The 22,762-nt window shown below is 42.2% G+C and overlaps 1 protein-coding gene across 1 annotated transcript; it reads left to right on the top strand.

Annotated features, from left to right (window-relative positions):
- The first annotated feature begins 5,126 nt into the window (after positions 1-5,126).
- On the top strand, positions 5,127-14,627 carry ifngr2 (interferon gamma receptor 2). Its single transcript, XM_028394329.1, has 7 exons — positions 5,127-5,259; positions 6,946-7,060; positions 7,205-7,371; positions 9,114-9,259; positions 9,341-9,482; positions 12,722-12,864; positions 13,343-14,627. Exons 1-7 carry the CDS (start codon positions 5,214-5,216, stop codon positions 13,442-13,444), a joined length of 861 nt encoding a protein of 286 aa, XP_028250130.1. The 5' UTR covers positions 5,127-5,213; the 3' UTR covers positions 13,445-14,627.
- Positions 14,628-22,762: the final 8,135 nt, after the last annotated feature.

Genomic DNA, 22,762 nt, shown 5'->3' with positions numbered 1-22,762 from the left:
TGCATGGTGTGAATGTCCCTGCTTTTCTCTGCATAACTACATTAGCAAGCTGTTACCACCAAGTTGCACTGCCACAGGGGCCCCTTGTCCTTCTGACCGTCATGACCTTTCAGTAACTCAATCCACATTTCATGCACCCTTTATACATTGTTTCATTATTTTTATTCATCAATACATATTTATTTCTTTTACTATATAATCATGACATCCTGTGTTATTGGATTGCCTTTCACTTTACAATATGCACAAGAGTTCATTGACACACTAATTAATATGTGTTAACATTAACTAATGTTTGCCTTCTGGTTCTCTTTTTTTAATTAAATTAGGGGAAAACCACCCAGTCTGTTATATGGTTCTGTCAGCAGCTGCTCCAGGAGCACTGAGGTATTGAGGGTTATCTTTATGCCTGTCCACCTGGTTCTTGCTGTTGTCTATTGGCCTCTGTACTCCTCACCCAGGTGTGAGGGCCAGTAGGCTTTGTGGTCTGCTGTGTTACAGTGATCTCATTGAGATCTACAGGTACTTGTGTGCCTTAGTTTAAAGAAGATAAAAGGATTTAGTATAGTCTTTGTGCTGTTATATAAGGTGCTATAAGTCCATAAAGTGCTTTCTCTTTTCGTCAGTCATCTTGTGGACATACTTCACCTACACCTACTACACCTGTATATACAAAGGCTACATACATACATACCTCAACAAAGATCCACACAGAATAGTGTCCATTTTGAATTCAATTAAGTCATCATTTACCCTATGTTCCTGTTTTCATTGTGTGCAAGTGTACTGTAGTGTCCTACTGGATCTATTTCTTTTCATTATATCTCTGTTATCTGGTGCCCTCTGATGGTAAACAGGAAAACTTGCCTTACTTGAATTTTTATCATTAGATTGCTGAATGTGTGAGTGTTACAGAGATCATAAAGGATCATCTGGTTTCACAAATCACTTAATACACTTAAAACATATGTAATTTATTTTTATTTTTTTCATTCTCTGTGTCTGACTCACTGTGCTTCTCTCTCCTATTCTTTGTGCCCACATATATTTTACTATAATGCATACAAAATTTAAATGGAATGGAATGGCAGACAACCTGCTGTCAGCTCTGAGCCACATTCATTGCATTCTACAGAAACTAGGTCTGACAGTCACATCATCTGCCCTAACTAATCAATTAATGAAGGGATTGTTAAATTATATAAATGTTCAAATAAAAAAATATGAATGTGTTAAAATGTTTAATGTTAAAATGTATTATATATATTATATTATATTTAATTGAAACTAAATATTTAGGTTAATTTATTTACAAAAAATATGTGAAAGTATTCAACAAACAGACTTTTATTATGTAAATGTAACAGGTGGATCTAATCAGGAAGGTAATTACACTGCAATTACCTCATTTTTAGTAAACCTCAGGGCTAAATTATACATTCAAATATTTTAATGAAAAATAAATAAAAGCATATAAAATTATTTCCCTATTTGATATTTTAATGTATTTCTATAAAGTTGCAATGAAGGTTTATCTCCATGCAGTGGTGTTTGAAGTATGACCAAAAACATGATCAGATTTTCACAAAGCAAGTCAACCCAACATACATTTATCTTAACTTACTGGTATTAGTGCTGTCAGAACTGCAGTAAAAATAGTCATGAAGCTCATAGAATTCAGTTTCTGTATTAGCATCAGCAGGAATAAGGAAACAGTTTCTTCTGGGAAGCCTTTGGACTCTGACTTTATCAGGGTGTGACAGCATCCTCAGATCACATGCTCTCAGACAGCAAATTGCAGCAGCTTCTACTTCACACATCAAGGTGTCTGGACGTCGACCTGATTCAGCAGGTGAGAAACCTTACAGAAAAAATCTGTACATCTGGGGCTCTCTGGTCACACTGTGAGCTCAGAATGACTGAACAATACTCTGTGTTGTTGTAAGTGATGTGGGTGAGTTTCCATTATCAGTGTGAATAACAATCCTGTTTTTGAATGTTTCCTATTTGAATACTTGTTATTTTACAAAATTGAATAAACTGAACGTGAATAAAGCTCATTTGACATGAAGAACTTTGAACAGGTGTAGTCAAACATTAACAAAACATTATTTTATCAGTTGGACTATAAAGGTCTTTACTTCTTACCCACTGTGTAGATGTAAGGTTTAAATAAATGTGAACTGGTTGAACTGGTTTCTGAAGCTCCAGCTTCCAGTCTCCAAGTGTCATCGGGAGGTAAAGGTGGATCCACTCTCTGACTGGACGTGGATCTGAATTCACTTAATGCACTTATACACGCGTATGACTGTCTCCTTGTAAACACAACAGCACTTCAAAAGTCTCATAAGTTTTATAGAAATTCACAGTTAAAAGCAGTTTGTTTGTGTCAGAATGATTTGAATCATAAAAGAATCTGTTTATGGCAGAGTTCAGAGAGATGATGTGGTACGCAGCAGTGTAAAGTGGTGACTTGTGTGAAGGTGTGGGCTCCACCAAGATTCGGTGTGAGGACATAGTCGAGGATGTCCGTCTCTCTAAAAACACTCTATGTGGGGAACATGAGAACCAGAGGTGAGAGAACTGTCTCTACCACTCACAGCTCAGAACTCACATTATAGACTAATTCTGGACCTAGACCTAGACCTGCGCCTGGACCAGTATCTGGACCTACCAGTGCTGTGCCCATGAAAAGTGATTGTTCTAGGAATTGGCCAATAGAATTCAAATATGTTCAGCTTCAGGTTTTCATCTTCTTTTATGAAAAGTGGACATTTCAGAAATGTTGATACCAAGATACAGGAGAGCCACTTAAACAACGCAGCAATTTAACTGTGCTGTAATGAGTATATGCTGTATTTAATCTGTGTCTGTAAGAAGATCCAGCAGGAGAAAAAAATCTGCACTCAGATAAGCTGACAAAAAGGAACAGTGTTTTTAGAGTTTGTCCGCAGAGGATTTCTGTCAAAGGGGCTGTTAACATCTCACTGTCTGATGAAGGGTTCAGTTTGACTAATTCTGGACTCTCTTATGGGTCCTGCTGCTTTAAGATTCGTCTGTTTCACTGTCGTTGATGTCCCTAAGCTGCTGGAGCTCTCAGAGCTTTAGAAATGCTTTGTTCAATCAAGTTACAGGCTTCTTGTTACAGGCAGACTCCAGTTTCTTTGTCAGATTTAAACACATCCCAAGCACATCTAAAACCAGCTGGATGCAGCTGAACACAGTGTGTAGTCAGGATAGTTTGTAGTATGATAGTATGTGTGTATAGGCCTACAGTAGAAGAAGATATTCTCCGATTTGCTACAATTTACAATATATATATATATATATGTAAATTTGATATGTGGAGCATATATATATATATATGTAAATTGTAGCAAATCGGAGAATATCTTCTTCTACTTTTCCTAACAAATAAAACAATCACAGACAACTGACACACATGAATGTCAGCCTGTTTTTATGTTACTGTGACGAACTGGGGAACTCTGCCTCATGTTAAACTGTGGTTAGGACTCATGCAGGATGGGAAATCATTCTGAGTGTCTCTTCCTGCAGGCTGGACCATGGTATACATGTTTGACACATGGTGGCAAAACACCAAACTTTCAGTCACTTTAAACACAAAGCAGGCAGTAGCAGACAGTATTTATTTATTCAAACATTCCTGACAAGAGAAAGCTGTGTTTACCATTAAACTTTCTATATATGCACAACATGTCAGTAAATAATTAGATGTGCATTTCAACTGTCTCTTTCTCTTTTTCTCAGATTTATGAACACAAAACTCAAACTGTGGAATGTGACATATGTGGAAGAGGAGCAGCCATATTCTGATCATCCAGACAGATTTGAATACTTGTGTCAGCTACTGTGTAGAAATGGTCTAACTGGTCGCTGTTTCTGGGAGGTGGAGTAGAGTGAAGAGGAGGCGTTGATATGAGAATGTAGAATACAGAGATGACTGCAGGTTCGAAGGAAATGATGAGTCCTGGCTCTGATGACAGTTACTGTGCCTGTCACAATCACATAATAACACCTATCCCCTCCTCCTCCTCCTCCTCGTCTTCCTCTTCATCCAGCTCTCACAGAGTAACAGTGTATGTGGATAGTCCTCTGACACACTGACTCAACTCTACACAACATTCACTGTCTATGCTGGTTTTGGGTTATGGTCTGGGTTATTTGTGTCTCTGTGTTCTCTGTAAGAAGGAGCATCTCTTCTGGTGTGACTAAGGACAGATTGTACACCAAGGGCTGCAATGCAAATAGAACCTACAAAACAGCTGATATAATATGGTAAATTAGGAGAGTATTAATATGTAAGTAAATGCCACAAATGATCCAGATGCAATAGATATTGTGCATGATATTCATTAAAACTGCACAATTTTGGTGTAACAAAGGGGATAAGTAGTGGGATTATCACATACAATGTTATCACTCTACAGTGTGTGGCTCCCTCTAGTGTATGTGAACTGCCACTGTATCTTCCAGAAACTTGCAGGTTAAACAGTATGAGAAACAGGTTCCAGTACTTGGTGGCATTGACCAATCACACAGAAGTCCATACTTTTTTTAGTTGCTTGTTTCATAGATTTACACTATATATACTGTATGTTAACAAATACCAGAATTTGAATATAAATATGAATTGATTTAGAGGGGTGAATACATTTCCAAAAACATCTGTGTTATGTGAAATATGTGAAATGTCTATATTGACTTTATAATGTATGAAAGCTAAATAGTAACATTTGGAGAGGTGGCAAGTTATTTTTCCCTGCATAATTTCCTGCACTCCAGTCCAGTTAGTGGCGGTAATTCAACACTAAACTGCCAATGTAGAAGAGGAAGAAGAGCAAGGAAGGAAGAAAAGGACGTCTGTTAACACTAACAGTATTGTAAGGGAAACTTATGGAAAACTGAGAGACCTATCAATAGAGTATCATATATGTCATATCATATGATATATAAATCACATGGATGGTAAATAGAATATAAGTTAAGTTTATAATATATACATTTTCCTGTCGAATCTCCTGTCCACACCCCAGTCCGGTAGGTGGCGGTAATGCACCTCGCAAGTTCTTCTTTTTATAAACTTAAAAGAAGAAAGTAAAAAAAAAAAAAAAAAAAAAGAAGAACGAAGAAGTTGGGAATTGACGTTGGCGTGTTTTTGGGAAGTCGCAGTACTGAGAAATGTCGTCGTCATGAGGATTTTAATTCTTCTTCTCTGCTTTAAAGCTTTCGACCAAGGTAACGTTTTGTTCACTATTGACCATTGACGGCCGTGCGCTCTGTTTAACCAGCTAACATTTTCTAGCTTATATCCCTTGCAGACATACATGTTCACTTGGCGAGTGAGCCTGTGTATGGAACAGAAAAAAGAGGATGTCTGTCCATTCTGTGTTCTGACAGTACAAACCCTCAGCGCGTGTGTTAAAATGAAAGCGGCTCTAACGCTGCTGTCACATACAGGCCTCCACCATTGTTAGATATATTATATTCCCCACTTCCTTGTCTGCAGCTCGTCGATTCCTTTACTGCCAGCGTCTCTGTCCTGTCCTGTCTTGTCTGGATGAGGACAGGAACAGACTCGAGCAGGGAGCAGCAGAGGAAACAGACATTTAGACAGATTAAGACATATTCGCCTCAGTTGCGTCAATTAAACTCCGTGACACATTAGCCTGTCTGCTAAAGCCTACCGCTGTGTTTATATAGGTACATCGTAAACAAATAGACAGAAAACTATCAGTCCAGCCTAATTCTGTCCATGTTGCTTAACTACACTTAACTATTGATTTGCTGAATGACAAATTGTTTTTACTTTGTAATAAATCCGCAGCATGCTGTAATAGTGCAGCTCTTTTTGTTTATTAAGGGTGCCGCTAGGGATTCACTGGTGTATCCTCATTCATAGCTACTTCAATGAGCCTCCTCGATTTTGTTTTCCAGTTATATTTTAGGAACTGGGACATCCCTCGTTGTGACTTGCTGAGATTTCTGAGTCAGGGGAAGGAGGACACACAAATTGGAGAAATGAGAAAAACCCCAATGCTGCGTGTAAAAGTAGCAGCAGCCAGACTCTGTGGGAAACCTGCAGCTTTTAGTTTGGTTTCATCTCATGATCATGGGCTAAATGCTATAAATGACCCATGTAATGTATTGAAATAAGATCAGTGCCCTATTACTCTGACATACACAGTATATGATAAAATGTCAACTGCTTGAGAAAAATATCAAGACCACGCTACTGCCAACATTTAATCGGGTTATTGGAAGCCTGGTGCAGTAGGTACCTTTCTGAAAACGATATTTTTCACATATGCAGCAGATGCATTATTAAAAGTACTGCTTTGCAAATGCTTTAGCTCCAATACTCTCAGCATAAGAAAAGAAGAAGTAACAGTAACAGTTGCCAATAATGTTGACGACTAGTTTGTGAAACAGTGTTGTGAAAGTCCAGACATTCAGCTTTTGTCGAGCCTTTAACATTGAATTGTGCGTCACACAGAGGTAAACCCCACCTGTTTAAACAAACAACAGTTCGTAAGTGACAGCTCACTGTTTTTAATTTTTATTTCTCATTGTTCTTTTCTTGTACCTCATCAAACACAAAAACTCACACCCCAACAAGCAGCACTGTTACAGCTACTGTTGTGTCAAAAGTTAAATGATACAGGAAGTGGATTAGAGAGAAACAATTCTGCACACACAAGCAGACTTTTCTTTTTGTGTGTTAAATAGTAGTACTAAAGCTTTGGGAGCCTTATGGTCACTCTGGTATCAGAGGTCATGCATGATATGTTAGTGTTGTACTGTTTGTGTATTCATTGCATATTTAAAATATATAACCCCCACAGAGCCTATTTTTGCTTAAACTCACTGGAGTGTCATAACATAAATAGTCATCACTACTTTATTCATTTCCCTCTTCTCCAGCGCTGTCTAAAGCATGGCTGCCACCACCACAGAACATCCATTTTGATAGCTGGCAGCTGACATGGACAAATGCCACTAAGGACACAAACGTCAGCTATACTGTTGAGTACAAAAGGTACGGTCTACATGTTTATATTAGTGTGAATCTACATGCTGACATTTTTCCATCACTGTTTAGGCACAAACTAAAGACAAATGCAGTATGGAGATGATTCCAAAATAAAAGCTAATGTGTTTGATTCTGTCTCCTGTCCCTCAGCTCTAACATTGATTGGGAAGTTGTACCAGCCTGCGACCACATTACAGTCAATTCCTGTAATGTTTCCTTCATGAAAGCTAGTGCTGAGCATGGCTGTGCTATGCTGCGAGTGCAGGCTGAGAGACATGGGCTGACCTCCATTCCAGTTGAAGCCTGCAGCATACATGGTAAGAGTTTGTTTTGGCAGTAATCAAGACTCCAAGGACAAAAGTTTAAAAACACTTATGGTATTGTTGTTTAACGTATTAAATACAACCCCAAGCATCCAGTGAAGAAATGATGGATTTTATTGTTTTCTACCATGGGGTGTGATTGTAGTCCTCCATTTATTTCAACCAGTGTGTGAGCCACCTACAGTGAAGTGAAAATTATTCTGCTCAGCTGATGTGTAGGTTACAGGACATGGAATGTCATTCCAGTCAAAGTTGACTAAAGAAGGCTATAAATAAATCCTATTGTAACAATCAACCTAATTTACTTACTTAATAGTCTACAACAACTGGTGGAATGATTTTTGCCTCAAGTGGGAGCGGGTGGTCAGAGAAAAAATGACCGTGTCCAGGGATTAAGCTTGAGTAAGAGGGGCGGCAGGGCATGGCGAGTGATAAGGAGCCAACAGCTGCGGTTCAAAATAAGGTTTAAGATGGTCAATAAAAATGAATGAATGATCTTTATTGTCATTATACTCTGGGAAGCACCAGGAAGCAGTTGCATAGGGCAGAGGGCTGATTTTACTTGTTGAAAAAGCTGTGAGAGAGTCCTGGTCTAAACTGGTAAAACTGGCATGTCAGGTCAGTAGAGGGAGGAGAGCGCTATGACTAATTTGTATTATTTTAAAAAAAAATGTGTTTAATCCCATAACTCTCAGAGCCAAACTCTTATAAATATTAACATTTTTCCTCAGGGATAGTCTGTCTGTTATCTAATAACTCGGGGCTGTGAACTGTTAATACATTTTAAAAAATGCACCCCAGTAATCAGCATTATGCCCTGTTGGCCACAAACAAGTAACATATTGAATATTTTCCTGTAGGGTATTTAAAACACTAGCCTATTCTTTTCCATTCTATTCTATTTTAGTCCAGTGATTTAACAAACAGCACAACAAGAACTACAGTAACTTAAGATACAGCCTGTGAGACAGCCCCGTCCCACAGACTCACAGTGGGCCTTTCACCTATTCTTCTAACACTCAGCAACCACAGTCTTTTCTCTTCCTTTCCTGACCCTTCCCCATCCATTTCCAGGGGAGTGCTAACTCCAGCACAACCACTTGTTTGGTTGCCATGTTTGGCCCGAGTGTGGTAACTGCAATGAAACTCAGCTGCCTCTTTGACTTACAAAGAGTTGGCAAATTCTTGCTGTAACAAGCAGCCCTCCTTGGACCTCTGGTCAGGGCTTAAAAAAAGCAATGGAGCACTTCTTTTAAATCTGAATTTTATACCCATGCAAATAGTGTCACTTCTGCCCACAGAAGTTGGTCATGGTGCTAACAATACTGCCCCTCAAAGACAAGATGGCAGCTTATGATGTGCTCTAATGAGCTCTTCTTCTGTTAGAGCTGTTACCTGGCTGAGTGTGCCACGCGCCAAGTGTGAACAGGTAGCAAGGGATTAAGAGGACATCATAAACTGCTTTAACCTGGAACTTGGTGAGGTCAAGGTGATCCTTTAGAAAATTCTGCCATTTTTCTTTTCCCGCTTGCCATCCATTCCGCTGAAACAAACTTCCTGTACTTCTGCCTGTTCCTCCTGTTGGATCAGATTTCACCTCTTCTTTACACTGGCACTCCTGCAGCAAGGATTTGGATAACTCCTATGTGTCAGGCATAGACACCTGAGATGATCAATTAAGGTTTCTCTTGGCTTCTGTAAACTGACACAGCTATGGTCTTGATGTGTTCTTCCAGGTGACACATGTATCCCTGAACCCCACCTGACTACACGGCCTGGCTCCATGACTATACACCTGAGCAGGAACCACAGCCTCGCGGTGGATTATGCTGACCATGCAAAACATATGGTTTACTTTGGTCGTGAGGGACAGCCACTAGAGGTGAGACTTTTTTGTTGTTAACAAAAGTTATAGTCATCTTGTCTTTGTCCTGCCATATCCAAATTTTTTGCTTTTCATCAGGAGTACAAAGCTGCTTCTTCCTCAGTGACCATCAATGATTTGGAGGAGGGACAGCGGTACTGTGTAAAGGTGGAGTACATCGTCTACTATGAACCCAAAGGCCTGGCCAGCTGTGTCCAGTGTGAATTAATCCCTGTGGCAGGTGAGAGTATGTTTGTAGTTGCTGCTCAGGGCTGGGTATTGTGAAGGACACCACAATACATGTAGTGTAGTAGTGGTGCCTGCTAGCTAAAGGCTTATCTTCCCATTCTACTTTCTCCAGTTAACCCTTTAACACCACCCTCAATAGTTGATGAAACGCCTGTCAAAGGCATACCCAAATTAAACTACAAGCTGTTTGTGACCCCTTAGGAGTATGTGCAAAAGCTTGGTCTCATTGTGAAGGTAACACTCTGAAATTTTTATTTTAGCTGTGTGATTTACTGCAATTGCAAATGGTTAACAGTGAGAGAAGTCTAAACACAGAGAAATAAAAAGATTTTGTAGCTCGCCTAAATTTTTTTTGTAAAAAAAGGCTGCTTGACAACTGGAGCATGGTGATGTTGATTAGATGACAATATAGTGACACAGGCTGAAGTCTTACCTATTCCCAGTTAAAAGTAGATAGTAATTGGACAAGAAATGACCATTTGGGACAGGTTTTTCTGTAGGTATTCCCAGGCGCTCTCCAAAAAGTGCCATTTGGAGTCTCCAAATGGACACTTTGGCACCAAAGTGCATAACTCTGGAATGCTTCAACATACAGACATCAATGAGAGCTCTAATGAAAGGTGCCACTTAGAGGAACCTCATTCCATATTCAGATTCACTATTAGTATGATTGAAATAATGTTAGTGAAGCAAAAACACATTGAATGCTCATTATTCTACTGAAACTGAAATTGTGCATCACAAGAAAAGACTCAGAACAAGAGATATGGTCAAAAACAACACCTTTATCTAAACAAATACCCAAACTACTTACAGCAAACTGTTTACATGTTTACAATTCCACAGGTTTCACAGCCACATGTTGTTCTCAGTATGCCACTGTTACAGTCACGGGCTGCTACAAAGCACAGCTAGAAAGCTTGATGGGTGTCTTACTGTCACCAGAGATGTAGACTGGCTTGTGATGTTGTACACTGGGAGTAGGAGGCTGCTCTGGCTCTGGTGCTTGGCTCCCACTCTGTATCTGAATCAGTTTGCCTAAAATGCAAAAAATAAGGTTTTCATTCACAGAACAACTGTATCTGCATTCATTGTTCACCTCACAAATCAATAGTAAAAGTGCACACCACACAGGTAAACAAAATAGAACAGTGTTTGCCTAAAATGCAAAAAATATATATAAAACAAAATAACTATAGATGTATGTATGGTTGTATGTATATATCAGATATTCATTCACAGAACAACTGTAGCTGTATTCATTGTTCACCTCACAAATCAGTCCTCCACAACTACTTTTGGAGGAATAGTAAAAGCACACACCTCCCCCACACAGGTAAACAGAACAAAGGACCCACACAGGTAAATGAAATAGAACACAGTGTTTGCCTAAAAATGCACAAAATATATATAAAACAAAATAACTATAGATGTATGTATGGTTGTATGTATATATCAGATATTCATTCACAGAACAACTGTAGCTGTATTCATTGTTCACCTCACAAATCAGTCCTCCACAACTACTTTTGGAGGAATAGTAAAAGCACACACCTCCCCCACACAGGTAAACAGAACAAAGGACCCACACAGGTAAATGAAATAGAACACAGTGTTTGCCTAAAAATGCACAAAATATATATAAAACAAAATAACTATAGATGTATGTATGGTTGTATGTATATATCAGATATTCATTCACAGAACAACTGTAGCTGTATTCATTGTTCACCTCACAAATCAGTCCTCCACAACTACTTTTGGAGGAATAGTAAAAGCGCACACCTCCCCCACACAGGTAAACAAAACAAAGGACACAACACTGTATTCACTAATTCTTTGAAACGTCTACATTCTATTTATAAAACTGCAACATGTATAAAAGTTACTTACTTGTCATGGACAATATCTTCTCCTTCAATGAACATGTCCTCCTCCACCGAGTCAACAGACGACACATAACTTTGCGCATCCGACACATCCTCGTCAGAAAAGTCGCTTTCCCGTCTCGTACACTCTTCAATAACTTCTTCAACAGTGTAATTCTTCTTTTCCATGCGTTTCGCCATCTCTCTGGTCACTGGAAATACCACTGGAATGGAGATATACGCTCACTCTCACTATTACGCATTTACGCATGGACAGCCGGCATCCATTGTTCATGTTTACGCTTAGGCCTGTAGCCCACCCTCCTTCCACAACCCCTTCATGTGGGACATCCCCGTGACGGAAATCTTATTGGCTATACGTCCATTGCATCAGATTCAGCGTCAAATATAATGGGCTGAAAATACAAGCGTAAGAGTGGGGGGAGGTGCTTCGCTCGATATAGTCGCTCATTGGATTCTTTTGGCTAGGGACAGGCCCTCGATCCTTTTGTATGGTCAAACGAGCTGTCAATCAATAGAGTAGGGAAGTGGCTTTCCAACGAGGTGTAGGTTGTCAACAAGGAGCACAAAATGGCTGCGCCCAGACGGAGATATTGCAGTGAAAACATGAACCGTCCCGTCCTCGGGCCGCGTGTACTTAAAAGGTTAATTTTTTTAATTAATAAGTTGCATAGTTTGTCCGATGGCAAAGTCAATAATTACAAAATAGGTGTTTTGGCACATTTCTTATGATGTGTTTGGGTTAGAAACTGAATTACAAGTTCTCATCATACTGTTGTAGTCCCATTGATGATTCTTTCCAACTTTTATTGTCAGTGTAATAATTTGGCCGCCAAGACAAAACATGCACCGACAAAAAATGTGTGTGCCCACTTATTTACCTCTGCTGCTCTTTGACATTTCAATCGTTCACTTGCATCACTTTTGATCTGACAAGACAAAAGATGCACATTGCACTGGCCATGGAAGCTACACTGCCTCCTAGCGGCCAAAGGTGTATGTATGGTATGTCAATACTTTGTTGTTTGAAAACATATCTATATATATTTAGACCTCATCTTTCATGGCAGGCATCACTGACCCTTTTACAGTTTCACACAAAACACTAACCTCAAAACTTTCACATCAACATCGTAGGAAGAGGATTAGAAGCTGACTATTGCACGAGAGTGCTCTTAAACACAGCATGAAGCAAATACTTTTTTAACAATTTTAGGTATGCATTGTGAATTGTTTTTAGTGTAGTATTACTTTAATGTGCTCCGCCTTGGGAAAATCGTTAATTCAAGAGTTTATAAATATGCTAATGAACTGTTTCTGTGTGTGTTTACCTTTTTCCCAGATTCTAAACATACAGCAAAGATAATAGCTGGAGTAGTGGCCATCTTAGTCTTGGTTGTTGTCGTACCCATCACAGCATACATCCTGATTTTCCATAGCAAGAAAATCAAACAGTGCCTAGGACCTCCATATGAGATGCCAGAAGTGAGTACCAGCACTTTGCAACACATTAACTTACACAGCCAATAAAGATCATTCTACCCAGTAAGAGTTAATTTCGTGAATTTCAGTGTATAGTTTGTTGAAAGAAAAATGAAATAGTCAGTTTTAAACATGCTGAGGACTGGATTCATAAACACACTCCAAAAAATTAATGTAAACAATTTAAATCACAGGCGCATTTAACTTTTTGTCATCACATGATGTGATTTAGTACTGTGTACAGGGTGTTTTTGCATTGAGGACATGAGGTGTTTTAGAACTAGAATATTTTGCTCTTAGACAGTGACAATGACACAGTAACTTGAAAGTGTAAACTGACTGTTAAGTGAGATGATCTGGTCACAGAAGTATTTCCATTTAAGGGACCACAGCTACAGTCCCCTGATGCAGCCTGTGATGCAGTGTTTACTGAATGCATGCACTGTCTTCATAGTAACTCTGATGGTCTTCTCTCCTCCAGGTGCTTGAACAATTTCATGAGCAATACATCACGCTGATGCCCAGCAGTCCCAGTGATGAGCCATGTAATGTCATTACCAGCATTACTTCTACAGCACAATGAAAGAAACATCTTGGAGGAATTTGCCATACTGAGTATCCGTGAACTGTTAACAGGAAAGGTTAAGGAACCAGCGGAACACAGACTTCCACATCTGTGTGCATGTTTTTTTATTTGTTTTTGTCTGTCACAAAAATGAACTTTAGCTTCTCATCGCCGTCCACAGTCTGCAGAATATAACTGCAATGTGATGATCATCATGACTGAAGGCTGGATACATCTGCTGATCCCTGACACAGCAGTGCAGATGGCCTCACACTTAGCAACCAGCAGGATAGGAACAAAGACTCAAGCAAGAGCAGAGGAGCGAGGCTGATAGCTAAGTATGGTAATCATCATTCAGCATGAGCAAACAGACTGTGCTAGTTCACATTAAATACTGCACTGACAATGCCAGAGGACTTGGAAGACATCAAAAACCATAATACCGCCTTCAGGTCAGGCATTAAAGCCCCGTATAGCCAACCTGAAGAGAGGAATAAAGGAAGCTAAAAAGGTCTACAGGAGAAGGTTTGAGGACCACCTGAAAACCAATGGTGGGTGTGGCCAGATGATGAGCACATGAGAAATGACAAAAGCTAAGGAGCTAAATCATTTCTTTGCCTAAACTCACTATAACAGACCTGCAAAACACTCACTGCCTTATTTGGCCCTTACTGCCTTTTACCAGCTCCTATACACTCATAGTGCAGCAACAGGATGTGAGGCTTTTGCTCCAATCCAAGGAAGGCAGCAGGTCCGGATGCAGCACTGAGCAAAGTACTCCAGGCATGTCTTGACCAGCTTGCTGGGACCTTCACAAAGATCATTAACTTTTCACCATCCTGTCCTTTATCCCCTAATTTGTTTGCTGACATAAATATCACTGTTTGTGTCCTTTTCACACGAAATGAATTCTGTGATTGTGTGATTAGATGATGAGTCATTTGAGCTGTACTTTTAAATGCTACATGACAGCAGGAAATGGTTACTAGGAAATGCATACTAAAAAAGTGTCGTCACTAGTTCTGTTTTTGGTGAAACAGAACTAGTGACGTGTGAATACGACACACGTCATTGTATAAATGTAGAAATTGGTGATCACCTTTTACAAGCAAACTGTTCCTTTGATCTTACAGCAATGTATAGAGTTTCGAATATACAGTCAGGTTTATAAAATATTAAAACAAAATGGTTTTTTTTTTTACCATGTTGCCCCTGTAAGCCACAATATTGAATTTCATATGAAACACTGAAGATGAAAGCAAAGTTAAGACTTCCTGCTTTAATTCAAGGGTTTTGAAAAACGTGTGGCAGTAACCATTCAGGAATTATCATCATGTCCGTACACACCCACACATTTTTGGTGACTCACCTATAACAAAAGGCTGACAAACTGCTGCATGTCCATGTGTGTCCCATTTCCTCGTCACTTCGTGACTAATTAAGCAGATCAAATTCCTGGAGGTGGTTCTGAGTGTCAAATGTGGTTTTACTGGAAGTTTCCACATGAGGACTCAAGGTGTGTCTATACAAGTGAAAGGGCTGAAAAAATACATATCGGAGAGAAAAACTCTTAATATAGTGAAAAGATAACATTTCCAAACATACTAGTTTAATTTGGGAAGCTTTTCCTATTTTAAATTGTACACAGACACCCCCCCCCCAAGAAAAAAAAACTAATAAACAACTGTAAGGTCAAAAGAACTTAGCCCCCCTGATGCTAATAGTTGTGTATCCTTTTTGTTTGATAATAACCTGGAGTCACTCAGGAATCCTCATCCATTCTTCTTTAATGAAACTCTTGAAAAATGAAATGCTACCACATTGGATTCTTGTCAGGCTGCAATATTTGGCAGAGCTGAATTTAGACCTGCCAAGATTTGCATCCCCTGCTAAACCAAACTAGGTGAACGTCATCTACCCAAGTTTCAGATTCTTGATCTATATGTTGATGATTACATTCCTGTTTTGGAACTGCCAGGACTTCTGCATGGACAACTCCATACCTACCAAAAAGGTACAGTGCTTCTCCAACAACAAGCCCTGGATTGCTCCTGACATCGAGGCCCTACTCGTAGAGAAGAAGACAGCCTTCAAGTCAGGAAACGGGGAGGAGCTGAGGACTGTGCAAAAGGGGAGGGGAAGAACATCTACAGGAGAACACTGGAGGCTCTGGAAGAAAGGGCTGGAATGGCCTGCAAAACATCCTGGGCTACAAGAGAACAATCTCGAACCAAGAGGGGACCAGAAGTGAGTGACCTGAGCCTCTTTTTATCTTCAGCCATTTAGCCCTCCCCAAGTCAGGTCTCCCCAACAGCACTCACCACTGCCTGCACCTACTGTGGACTGGCCGCCCGCCACCTCCCTCCCTCTCCCTACATCCCCCGCCATTCAGCTGAGAAACACAGTCACTGCACCTTCTGTCCAGAGCCCCGCCGACCCCCACACACAAGGTACCAGATGAAAAGAGAACTGGAAAAGATAAATGCTAGGAAAGCTGCAAGACAAGATGGCATCGGTGCAAGGCTCCTGAGGTTCTGTGCAGAATAGCTGTGTGATCTTTAAGCACATGTTAAGCCTGCGGTTGGCAAAGGGACCCTTACTGTGGAAAACATCATATGTGGTGCCAGTGCCAAAGATCCCTCACCCCAAGGACCTCAACAACTACAGACCAGTGGCCCTGATGTCCCATCTGATCTAGACCCTGGAAAGGCTAGTTCTTTCCCACCTGCACCCCCTGGTGAGCTCATAGAAGTCCTGCAGTTTGCCTGGCATTGGAGTGGATTATGCTGTTATCTACCTCCTGCAAAGGTCTCTCTCTAAGCTGCTCACCTGGAGAAAGCTGGGAGCACGGAGAATAAACAGGATGTTCTCCACCGAAGTACCATCCAAAGTGTACTCTCAATGGGAAAGCAGAAACATGACAGTGGAACCACCAAGGCTGGAGACTGAACAATACTGGAAGAATATATGGGAGCAGGAGGCATCACATAATACCAATGCCCAGTGGCTGGCAGACCTGAAAGCAGACCACCACAACAGGAACAGGAACCAGTAACCATCACAACAGCAGATATCCAAGAGAGGGTTTCAAACATGGAGAACTGGACAGCACCGGGGCCTGACATGATCCACACCTACTGGCTGAAGAAGCTAACTGGCCTCCATGAGCGCCTGGCAGCTCAAACGAACCAGTTGCTATTAGATGGGACTCACCCAGATTGGCTAACTGAAGGCAGGACAGTCCTGATCCTGAAGGACCCCCAAAAGGGAGCAGTCCCATCCAACTTCTGGCCAATAACCTGCCCCTGCACAACATGGAAGCTCCTGTCAGGCATCATAGCGGCTAAGATGAGTAAGCACATGGCCCAATACATGAGCAGGGCCCAGAAAGGAATAGGTAAAGACACCAGGCGAGCAAAACATCAACTACTGGTGGATAAGGCAGTCACTCGGGACTGTAAAACCAGACAGACCAACTTGTGTACTGCCTGGATTGACTACAAGAAATTATGGATCTTGGAATGCCTGGAGCCAACCTCAAGCCAATTGCACAAGTCTCCATCAATGAGACCAAGGAGATGCTCTGTCCCCGCTGCTGTTCTGCGAAGGCCTGAACCGCCTCAGACAGATCATCACCAAGACTGGCCTCGCAACCACCTCCTGTACATGGATGACATCAAGCTGTATGCCAAGAGTGAGCGAGACATCGACTCACTGATCCATACCACCAGGATATACAGCAACGACATTGGAATGTCATTCGGACTGGACAAGTGTGGTTGAATGATAACAAAGAGATGGCTAACCAGCCGGACATAGTAGTAGTGGACAAACAGCAGAGGAAAGCCTTAGTGGTAGATGTAGCAATCCCAATTGATGGCAACATACGGAAGAAGTAACATGAGAAACTGGAGAAATATCAAGGGCTTAAAGAAAAGCTAGAAAAGATGTGGAAGGTGAAGGTAACAGTGGTCCCTGTGGTAATTGGAACCCTTGGGGCTGTGACCCCCAAACTCGGAGAGTGGCTCCAACAGATCCCAGGAACAACGTCAGAACTCTCAGTCCAGAAGAGCGCAGTACTAGGAACAGCTAAGATACTATGGAGAACCCTCAAACTCCCAGGCCTCTGGTAGGGGACCCGAGATTGAGGAAGACACACCACCCAGGAAGGGGTGAGAAGGGAATTTTTTATACATTGCGTACACATATACATACATTTATTTACGGTATATATGTGTGTATATGTGTATATACACTGCTCAAAAAATAAAGGGAACAACAACACACACAACACAATGTAACTCCAAGTCAGTCACACTTCTGTGAAATCAGCCTGTCCAGTTAGGATCAACACTGATTGTGAATCAGTTTCAGCTGCTGCTGTGCAAATGGAACAGACAACAGGTGAAAATGAGAGGCAGTTATCAAGAGAACCCTATAAAGGAGAGGTTCTGCAGGTGCTGACCACAGACCATTTCTCTGCTCTCATCCTTTCTGCCTGATGTTTGATCACTTTTGCATTTTGTCAGTGCTCTCACCCCTAGAGGTAGCATGAGGCGGTGTCTACAACCCACACAAGTTGCTCAGGTAGTGCAGCTCATCAGTCCCCGTACCTATGGAATATGTAGGATGGAGAGATCTCGACACGAAAGATAAACTTTCAGTCTGCTCCTTCCTCAGAGCCACTCTGAGAATGTTCTTAAATCCCTTAACGTAAGAGTCCTTACTAAGATTTCCTAAGATGTCCTTACTAACCCCCCCTTCTGACCTCTGTGCCTCTGTGTCTCCTCTCCAGGTCTCAGCTCTCTGTCTCTCAGCTTTGCCTATAATGAAAATCAGAAGAAACTGTAATTTGAAATCCATTTGTGCATCTTCACTTTAGCCACCCACATTTGCATCATTAAAACCATCACAAGACATTATTCTGATTGGAAGAATATTATGTAGATATTTTTGTACAAAACTTCATCTACAAACCAATCAGCTTCATGGAAATTATGAGATATTCTGTGTATCAGCATTTTTAAACCAAAGCAACAGCTGAAAAGTCAAAAACAGCTGTGCTCTGAGTATAATATCTGAAATATCATGTTACACTAACTAAAATAACTAACTTAACTAAACTTAACTAAAATCATTATTTTATAACAATGACAACATGCACTGCAGTCAATTGTGCCACAAACAGAGCATGTTACTCAATGTAAAGAGGGAGGAGTCATTTTCCACATCTTGTACATTAGCATGACAAGAAAACCAGCAAACTGCTCATGTGTGTGTAACACACATTAAATCATGTTTACTGTACAATAAACCTCGAGGGTTCCACTTTGTGAAAGATTCCCTTTAAATGGCAGCAAAAACTAGAAAAACAACAACAGCAGCCATGAAAAACTACAAACAGACTGTAAAAACTGCAAAAGCAGTTCATGTTACACGTAACACAGGTAACAAGAAGTGCTGAGGAAAATCATGTGTTTTTACATCTCTGTAAAACATACTGTAACTACACACGGTGTGTGACTGATGATTCTCCTGTCAGAAAAGTAAATGTTCTCAGAAACACACTGAGCTTTGCAAGTCTCTGCAGCTCTGTGTGACACACTCACAGGCTTTGATGACGCACAATAGAACAGCAACATTCTAATTATCTCATTCAAAAATCAATATTATTCAAAAAACGGATCTATATTTAGCCCTGGGCCTGTTCAAATGTGTAGAAGTGAGTTTAATGAACCACTTGTTACACTAAACATTTCACTATGTGCAACAAACACTTGAAACATGACAGAAATTCACAAAACTCTTAGAAAAGCCAGCACACACACACACTGTTACAGACACATCATTTGATGTTTAAAATCAAAATATCCACTTGTTTTTGTTCCTAGTCATAAATAGATGATGCTGCATACAACTAAGACTAAAACCAGAAAAGCTGCTGTGAATTTAACAGCAACTGGCAAATAACTTACTGTGAAAATATCTCAGTAATAAAGATAAATGAAATTTAGAAACACGACTTGCAGTATTTCTGTGTCATTTTGACATGTTTATTCAGAGTGATTTTAAACTGTAAACACATGACCTGTCAGGGTTTGTCAGGTAAGAGGACACAGGTGCAGAATGCAGAGCGGTTTAAAGTTTAAGAGTCTTTTATTTAAGCCAGGAGGGCAAACAAAACAAACTAAAAGTCACACTTGGCGTGGACTCCGGGGTCCGGGCAGAACACCAGCGAGGACGAGGCTGCGGACCCTCCGGGTTCCGGGCAGAACACCAGCGAGGACGAGGCTGGAGGAGCGGGGGACAGACCTCCAGGGTCCAGACAGGAGACCAGAGCGGGGGACAGACCACCGGCGTCGGGACTGGAGACCATAGCGGGGGACGGACCACCGGTGTCGGGACTGGAGACCAGAGCGGGGGGCGGACCACCGGCATCGGGACTGGAGACCAGAGCAGGGGGCGGACCGCCGGGGTCAGAGCTGGAACTCGGGAGCGGTGGACCACCGGGGTCAGAGCTGGAACTCGGGAGCGGTGGACCACTGGGGTCAGGGACTGGAACCCCATCAGGATCAGGACTAGAAGCCAGAGCTGGGGGTTTCCCCAGTGACAGGATCAGTCGCTGGGGCTGAGGGTCCTTCTGGCACCGGAAGGGATGACGACATCTGGAGCCCACCCCTGGGCGGCACCGGAAGGGATGATGACATCTGGAGCCCGCCCTTTGGCGGCACCGGAAGGGATGACGACATCTGGAGCCCGTCCTCAGGGGTTGGGGCTGAGTCGAGTACTGGGCGGGGAAACCAGGAGGGCAGCATGGGGGCCACAGGCGCTGGGAACTCCTCCATGTCCTGGAACGCCCGAGCAAGGGAGCCAAGGGTTAGCACTCATTGCTCTGTCCATCCTTGCTCTGAGCTCCTGCTTGGTGTTCCAGTCTCCCCAGCATCTGGAGCATGGAGACCCGGTGATTAGTCCATCGCCACACCTCCCCCCTGTCCATGGGAGGTGATGGCAAGTGGTCAACCAGGTCCAGCTCGGCCTGGAGCTTCCTCCTGAGCTGGTTGATCAGGCTCCAGTGGATCACATACTCGTGAGGGGTTACCTCACGGCTCCGGCTAGAAGCCGATAACACCGCTTCTGCATCTGCTGATCCATGTTGGCCAGTTTGTACTGTCAGGGTTTGTCAGGTGAGAGGACACAGGTGCAGAATGCAGAGCGTTTTAAAGTTCAAGACTCTTTTATTTAAGCCAGGAGGGCAAACAAAACAAACTAAAAATCACACTTGGCGTGGTCAAAGGTAACAAACTAAAAGTCACACATAATGTGGCAAAAACTCTCCCAGACGAAAACAAAGTCACTGAATCGTGAAAGGCAGGTTCAAAAGGCATGGCATGGCAAGGTAAGCTAGACTAACGAAGAGAACAATCCCCAGGAGTGACAAAGAGACAAACTGGCAGAGAGTGCAGGGAAGACAAAGACTAAATACAAAGGGACCAGGGAAGACAACGAGGCACAGGTGGCAAACATTAGGGCAGGGCAGGTGATCACACAAGGAGGGAAAACACAGGAAGTAAAACAATACACAGGGAGGACAGGACTACCAAAGTAAAACAGGAAACACAAGACAAGACTAGACAACTAAACACAAACCCAGGGACCCAGACGTCATCTGGAGCCCGCCCCTGGGCAGCACCGGAAGGGATGACGTCATCTGGAGCCCGCCCTCTGGCGTCATCTCCGGCAGCTGCTTGGGGGTCTCTGGGGTCTCGGCCGGTCCTAGGTCTTCTAGGAGATCCCCCGCAGGGTTGAGGGCTGGCCGGGGAAACCAGGAGGGCAGCATGGGGGCCACGGGCGCTGGGAACTCCTCCATGTCCTGGAACGCTCAAGCATAATGGAGGTGGAGCCAAGGGTTAGCACTCAAAGCTAAGTCCATCCTTGCTCTGAGTTCCTGCTTGGCATTCCACAGTCTCCCCAGCATCTGGAGCACGGAGACCCGGTGGTTAGTTCATTGCCACACCTCCCCCCTGTCCGTGGGGGGTGATGGCAAGTGGTCAACCAGGTCCAGCTCGGCCTGGAGCTTCCTTCTGAGCAGGCTCCAGTGAATGACAAACTCGTGAGGGGTCACCTCACGGCTCCAGTTACAAGCAGCCGGTAAGACCGCTTCTGCATCTGCTGCGTCTATGTTTGCTAGTTTGTACTGTCAGGGATTTGTCAGAGGAGCGGACACAGGTACAGAACGCAGAGCGGTCAAAAATTCCAAACAGTCTTCATTTAAAGCCAGGAGGGCAAAACAATACAAAAACCAAAAATCTCTCACAGCGTGGTCAAATAGAAGAGTCCAAAATAACTAACTAAAAATCACACTTTGTGTGGCAAAACTAGATTAAGAAAAACAGGCACATGGCGTAAAAAGGCGAGAACAAAAAACAAGGCAAGAACAAGGCTTCTACTTCTTCTGGAGCATGCTGAGGTCAGGCAAAAGTACATGGCATGGTGGGTGAGGATCAAGGCATGGCATGGCATGGACAAGACAAGAACAGAAACAAACCCCACACCGGACGAGACGAACTAGCAAGGACAGAGGGGAGGACACAGACTAAATACAAAGGGACCAGGGAAGACAACGAGGCACAGGTGACACACATAAGGGAGGAACAGGTAATCAACAAGGAGGGAAAACACAGGAAGTAAAACACAAGACAATGCACAGGGTGGACAGGACTATCAAAATAAAACAGGAAACACCAGACAAGACTAGACAACTAAACACAAACCCAGGGGAACAAAACACCAGAACTACAGGAAAATAACAATAACTAAACACAGATTAAACTAAAAACCCAAAACAAGGAAAACTAAACCACAAATAAACACCAGGTCGTGACAGGGGGAGGTTTTTGTTAATAAATGCTTTATCATTAGGGCCCGAGCACCGAATGGTGCAAGAGCCCTATTGAAACCCTTAGGATTATTATTAGGGCCCGAGCACCGAATGGTGCAAGAGCCCTATTGAAACCCTTAGGATTATTATTTTTAGGGCCCGAGCACCGAATGGTGCAAGAGCCCTATTGAAACCCTTAGGATTATTATTAGGGCCCGAGCACCGAATGGTGCAAGAGCCCTATTGAAACCCTTAGGATTATTATTTTTTTTTTTTTTTTTTTTTTTTTTTTTTTTTTTTTTTTTTTCCCCCTCCGAGATCGCATTTTTGGGGGCCTTAACATGCCCAAAAACTCACCAAACTTGGTAGAAAAATTCATTCGCCCGAAAAATTTTGAAATTTGCTGACTTTTGAAATGCACATATAAAAATGGCTCTATAGCGCCCCCAACGCGTAGC

This window comes from Parambassis ranga, chromosome 21 (assembly GCF_900634625.1).
Source record: "Parambassis ranga chromosome 21, fParRan2.1, whole genome shotgun sequence".
Classification (NCBI taxonomy): domain Eukaryota; kingdom Metazoa; phylum Chordata; class Actinopteri; family Ambassidae; genus Parambassis; species Parambassis ranga.
Note: the sequence above shows the minus strand (reverse complement) of the source record. Positions and strands in the feature narration are given on the sequence as shown.

What these genes read in the sequence shown, in the direction of transcription:
- ifngr2 (XM_028394329.1), top strand. Translation starts at nt 5,214, where the DNA reads ATGAGGATTTTAATTCTTCTTCTCTGCTTTAAAGCTTTCGACCAAG. An exon ending in CTTTAAAGCTTTCGACCAAG is followed by an intron (nt 5,260 to 6,945) that starts GTAACGTTTTGT and finishes CCTCTTCTCCAG; the next exon opens with CGCTGTCTAAAGCATGGCTG. An exon ending in TGAAGCCTGCAGCATACATG is followed by an intron (nt 7,372 to 9,113) that starts GTAAGAGTTTGT and finishes GTGTTCTTCCAG; the next exon opens with GTGACACATGTATCCCTGAA.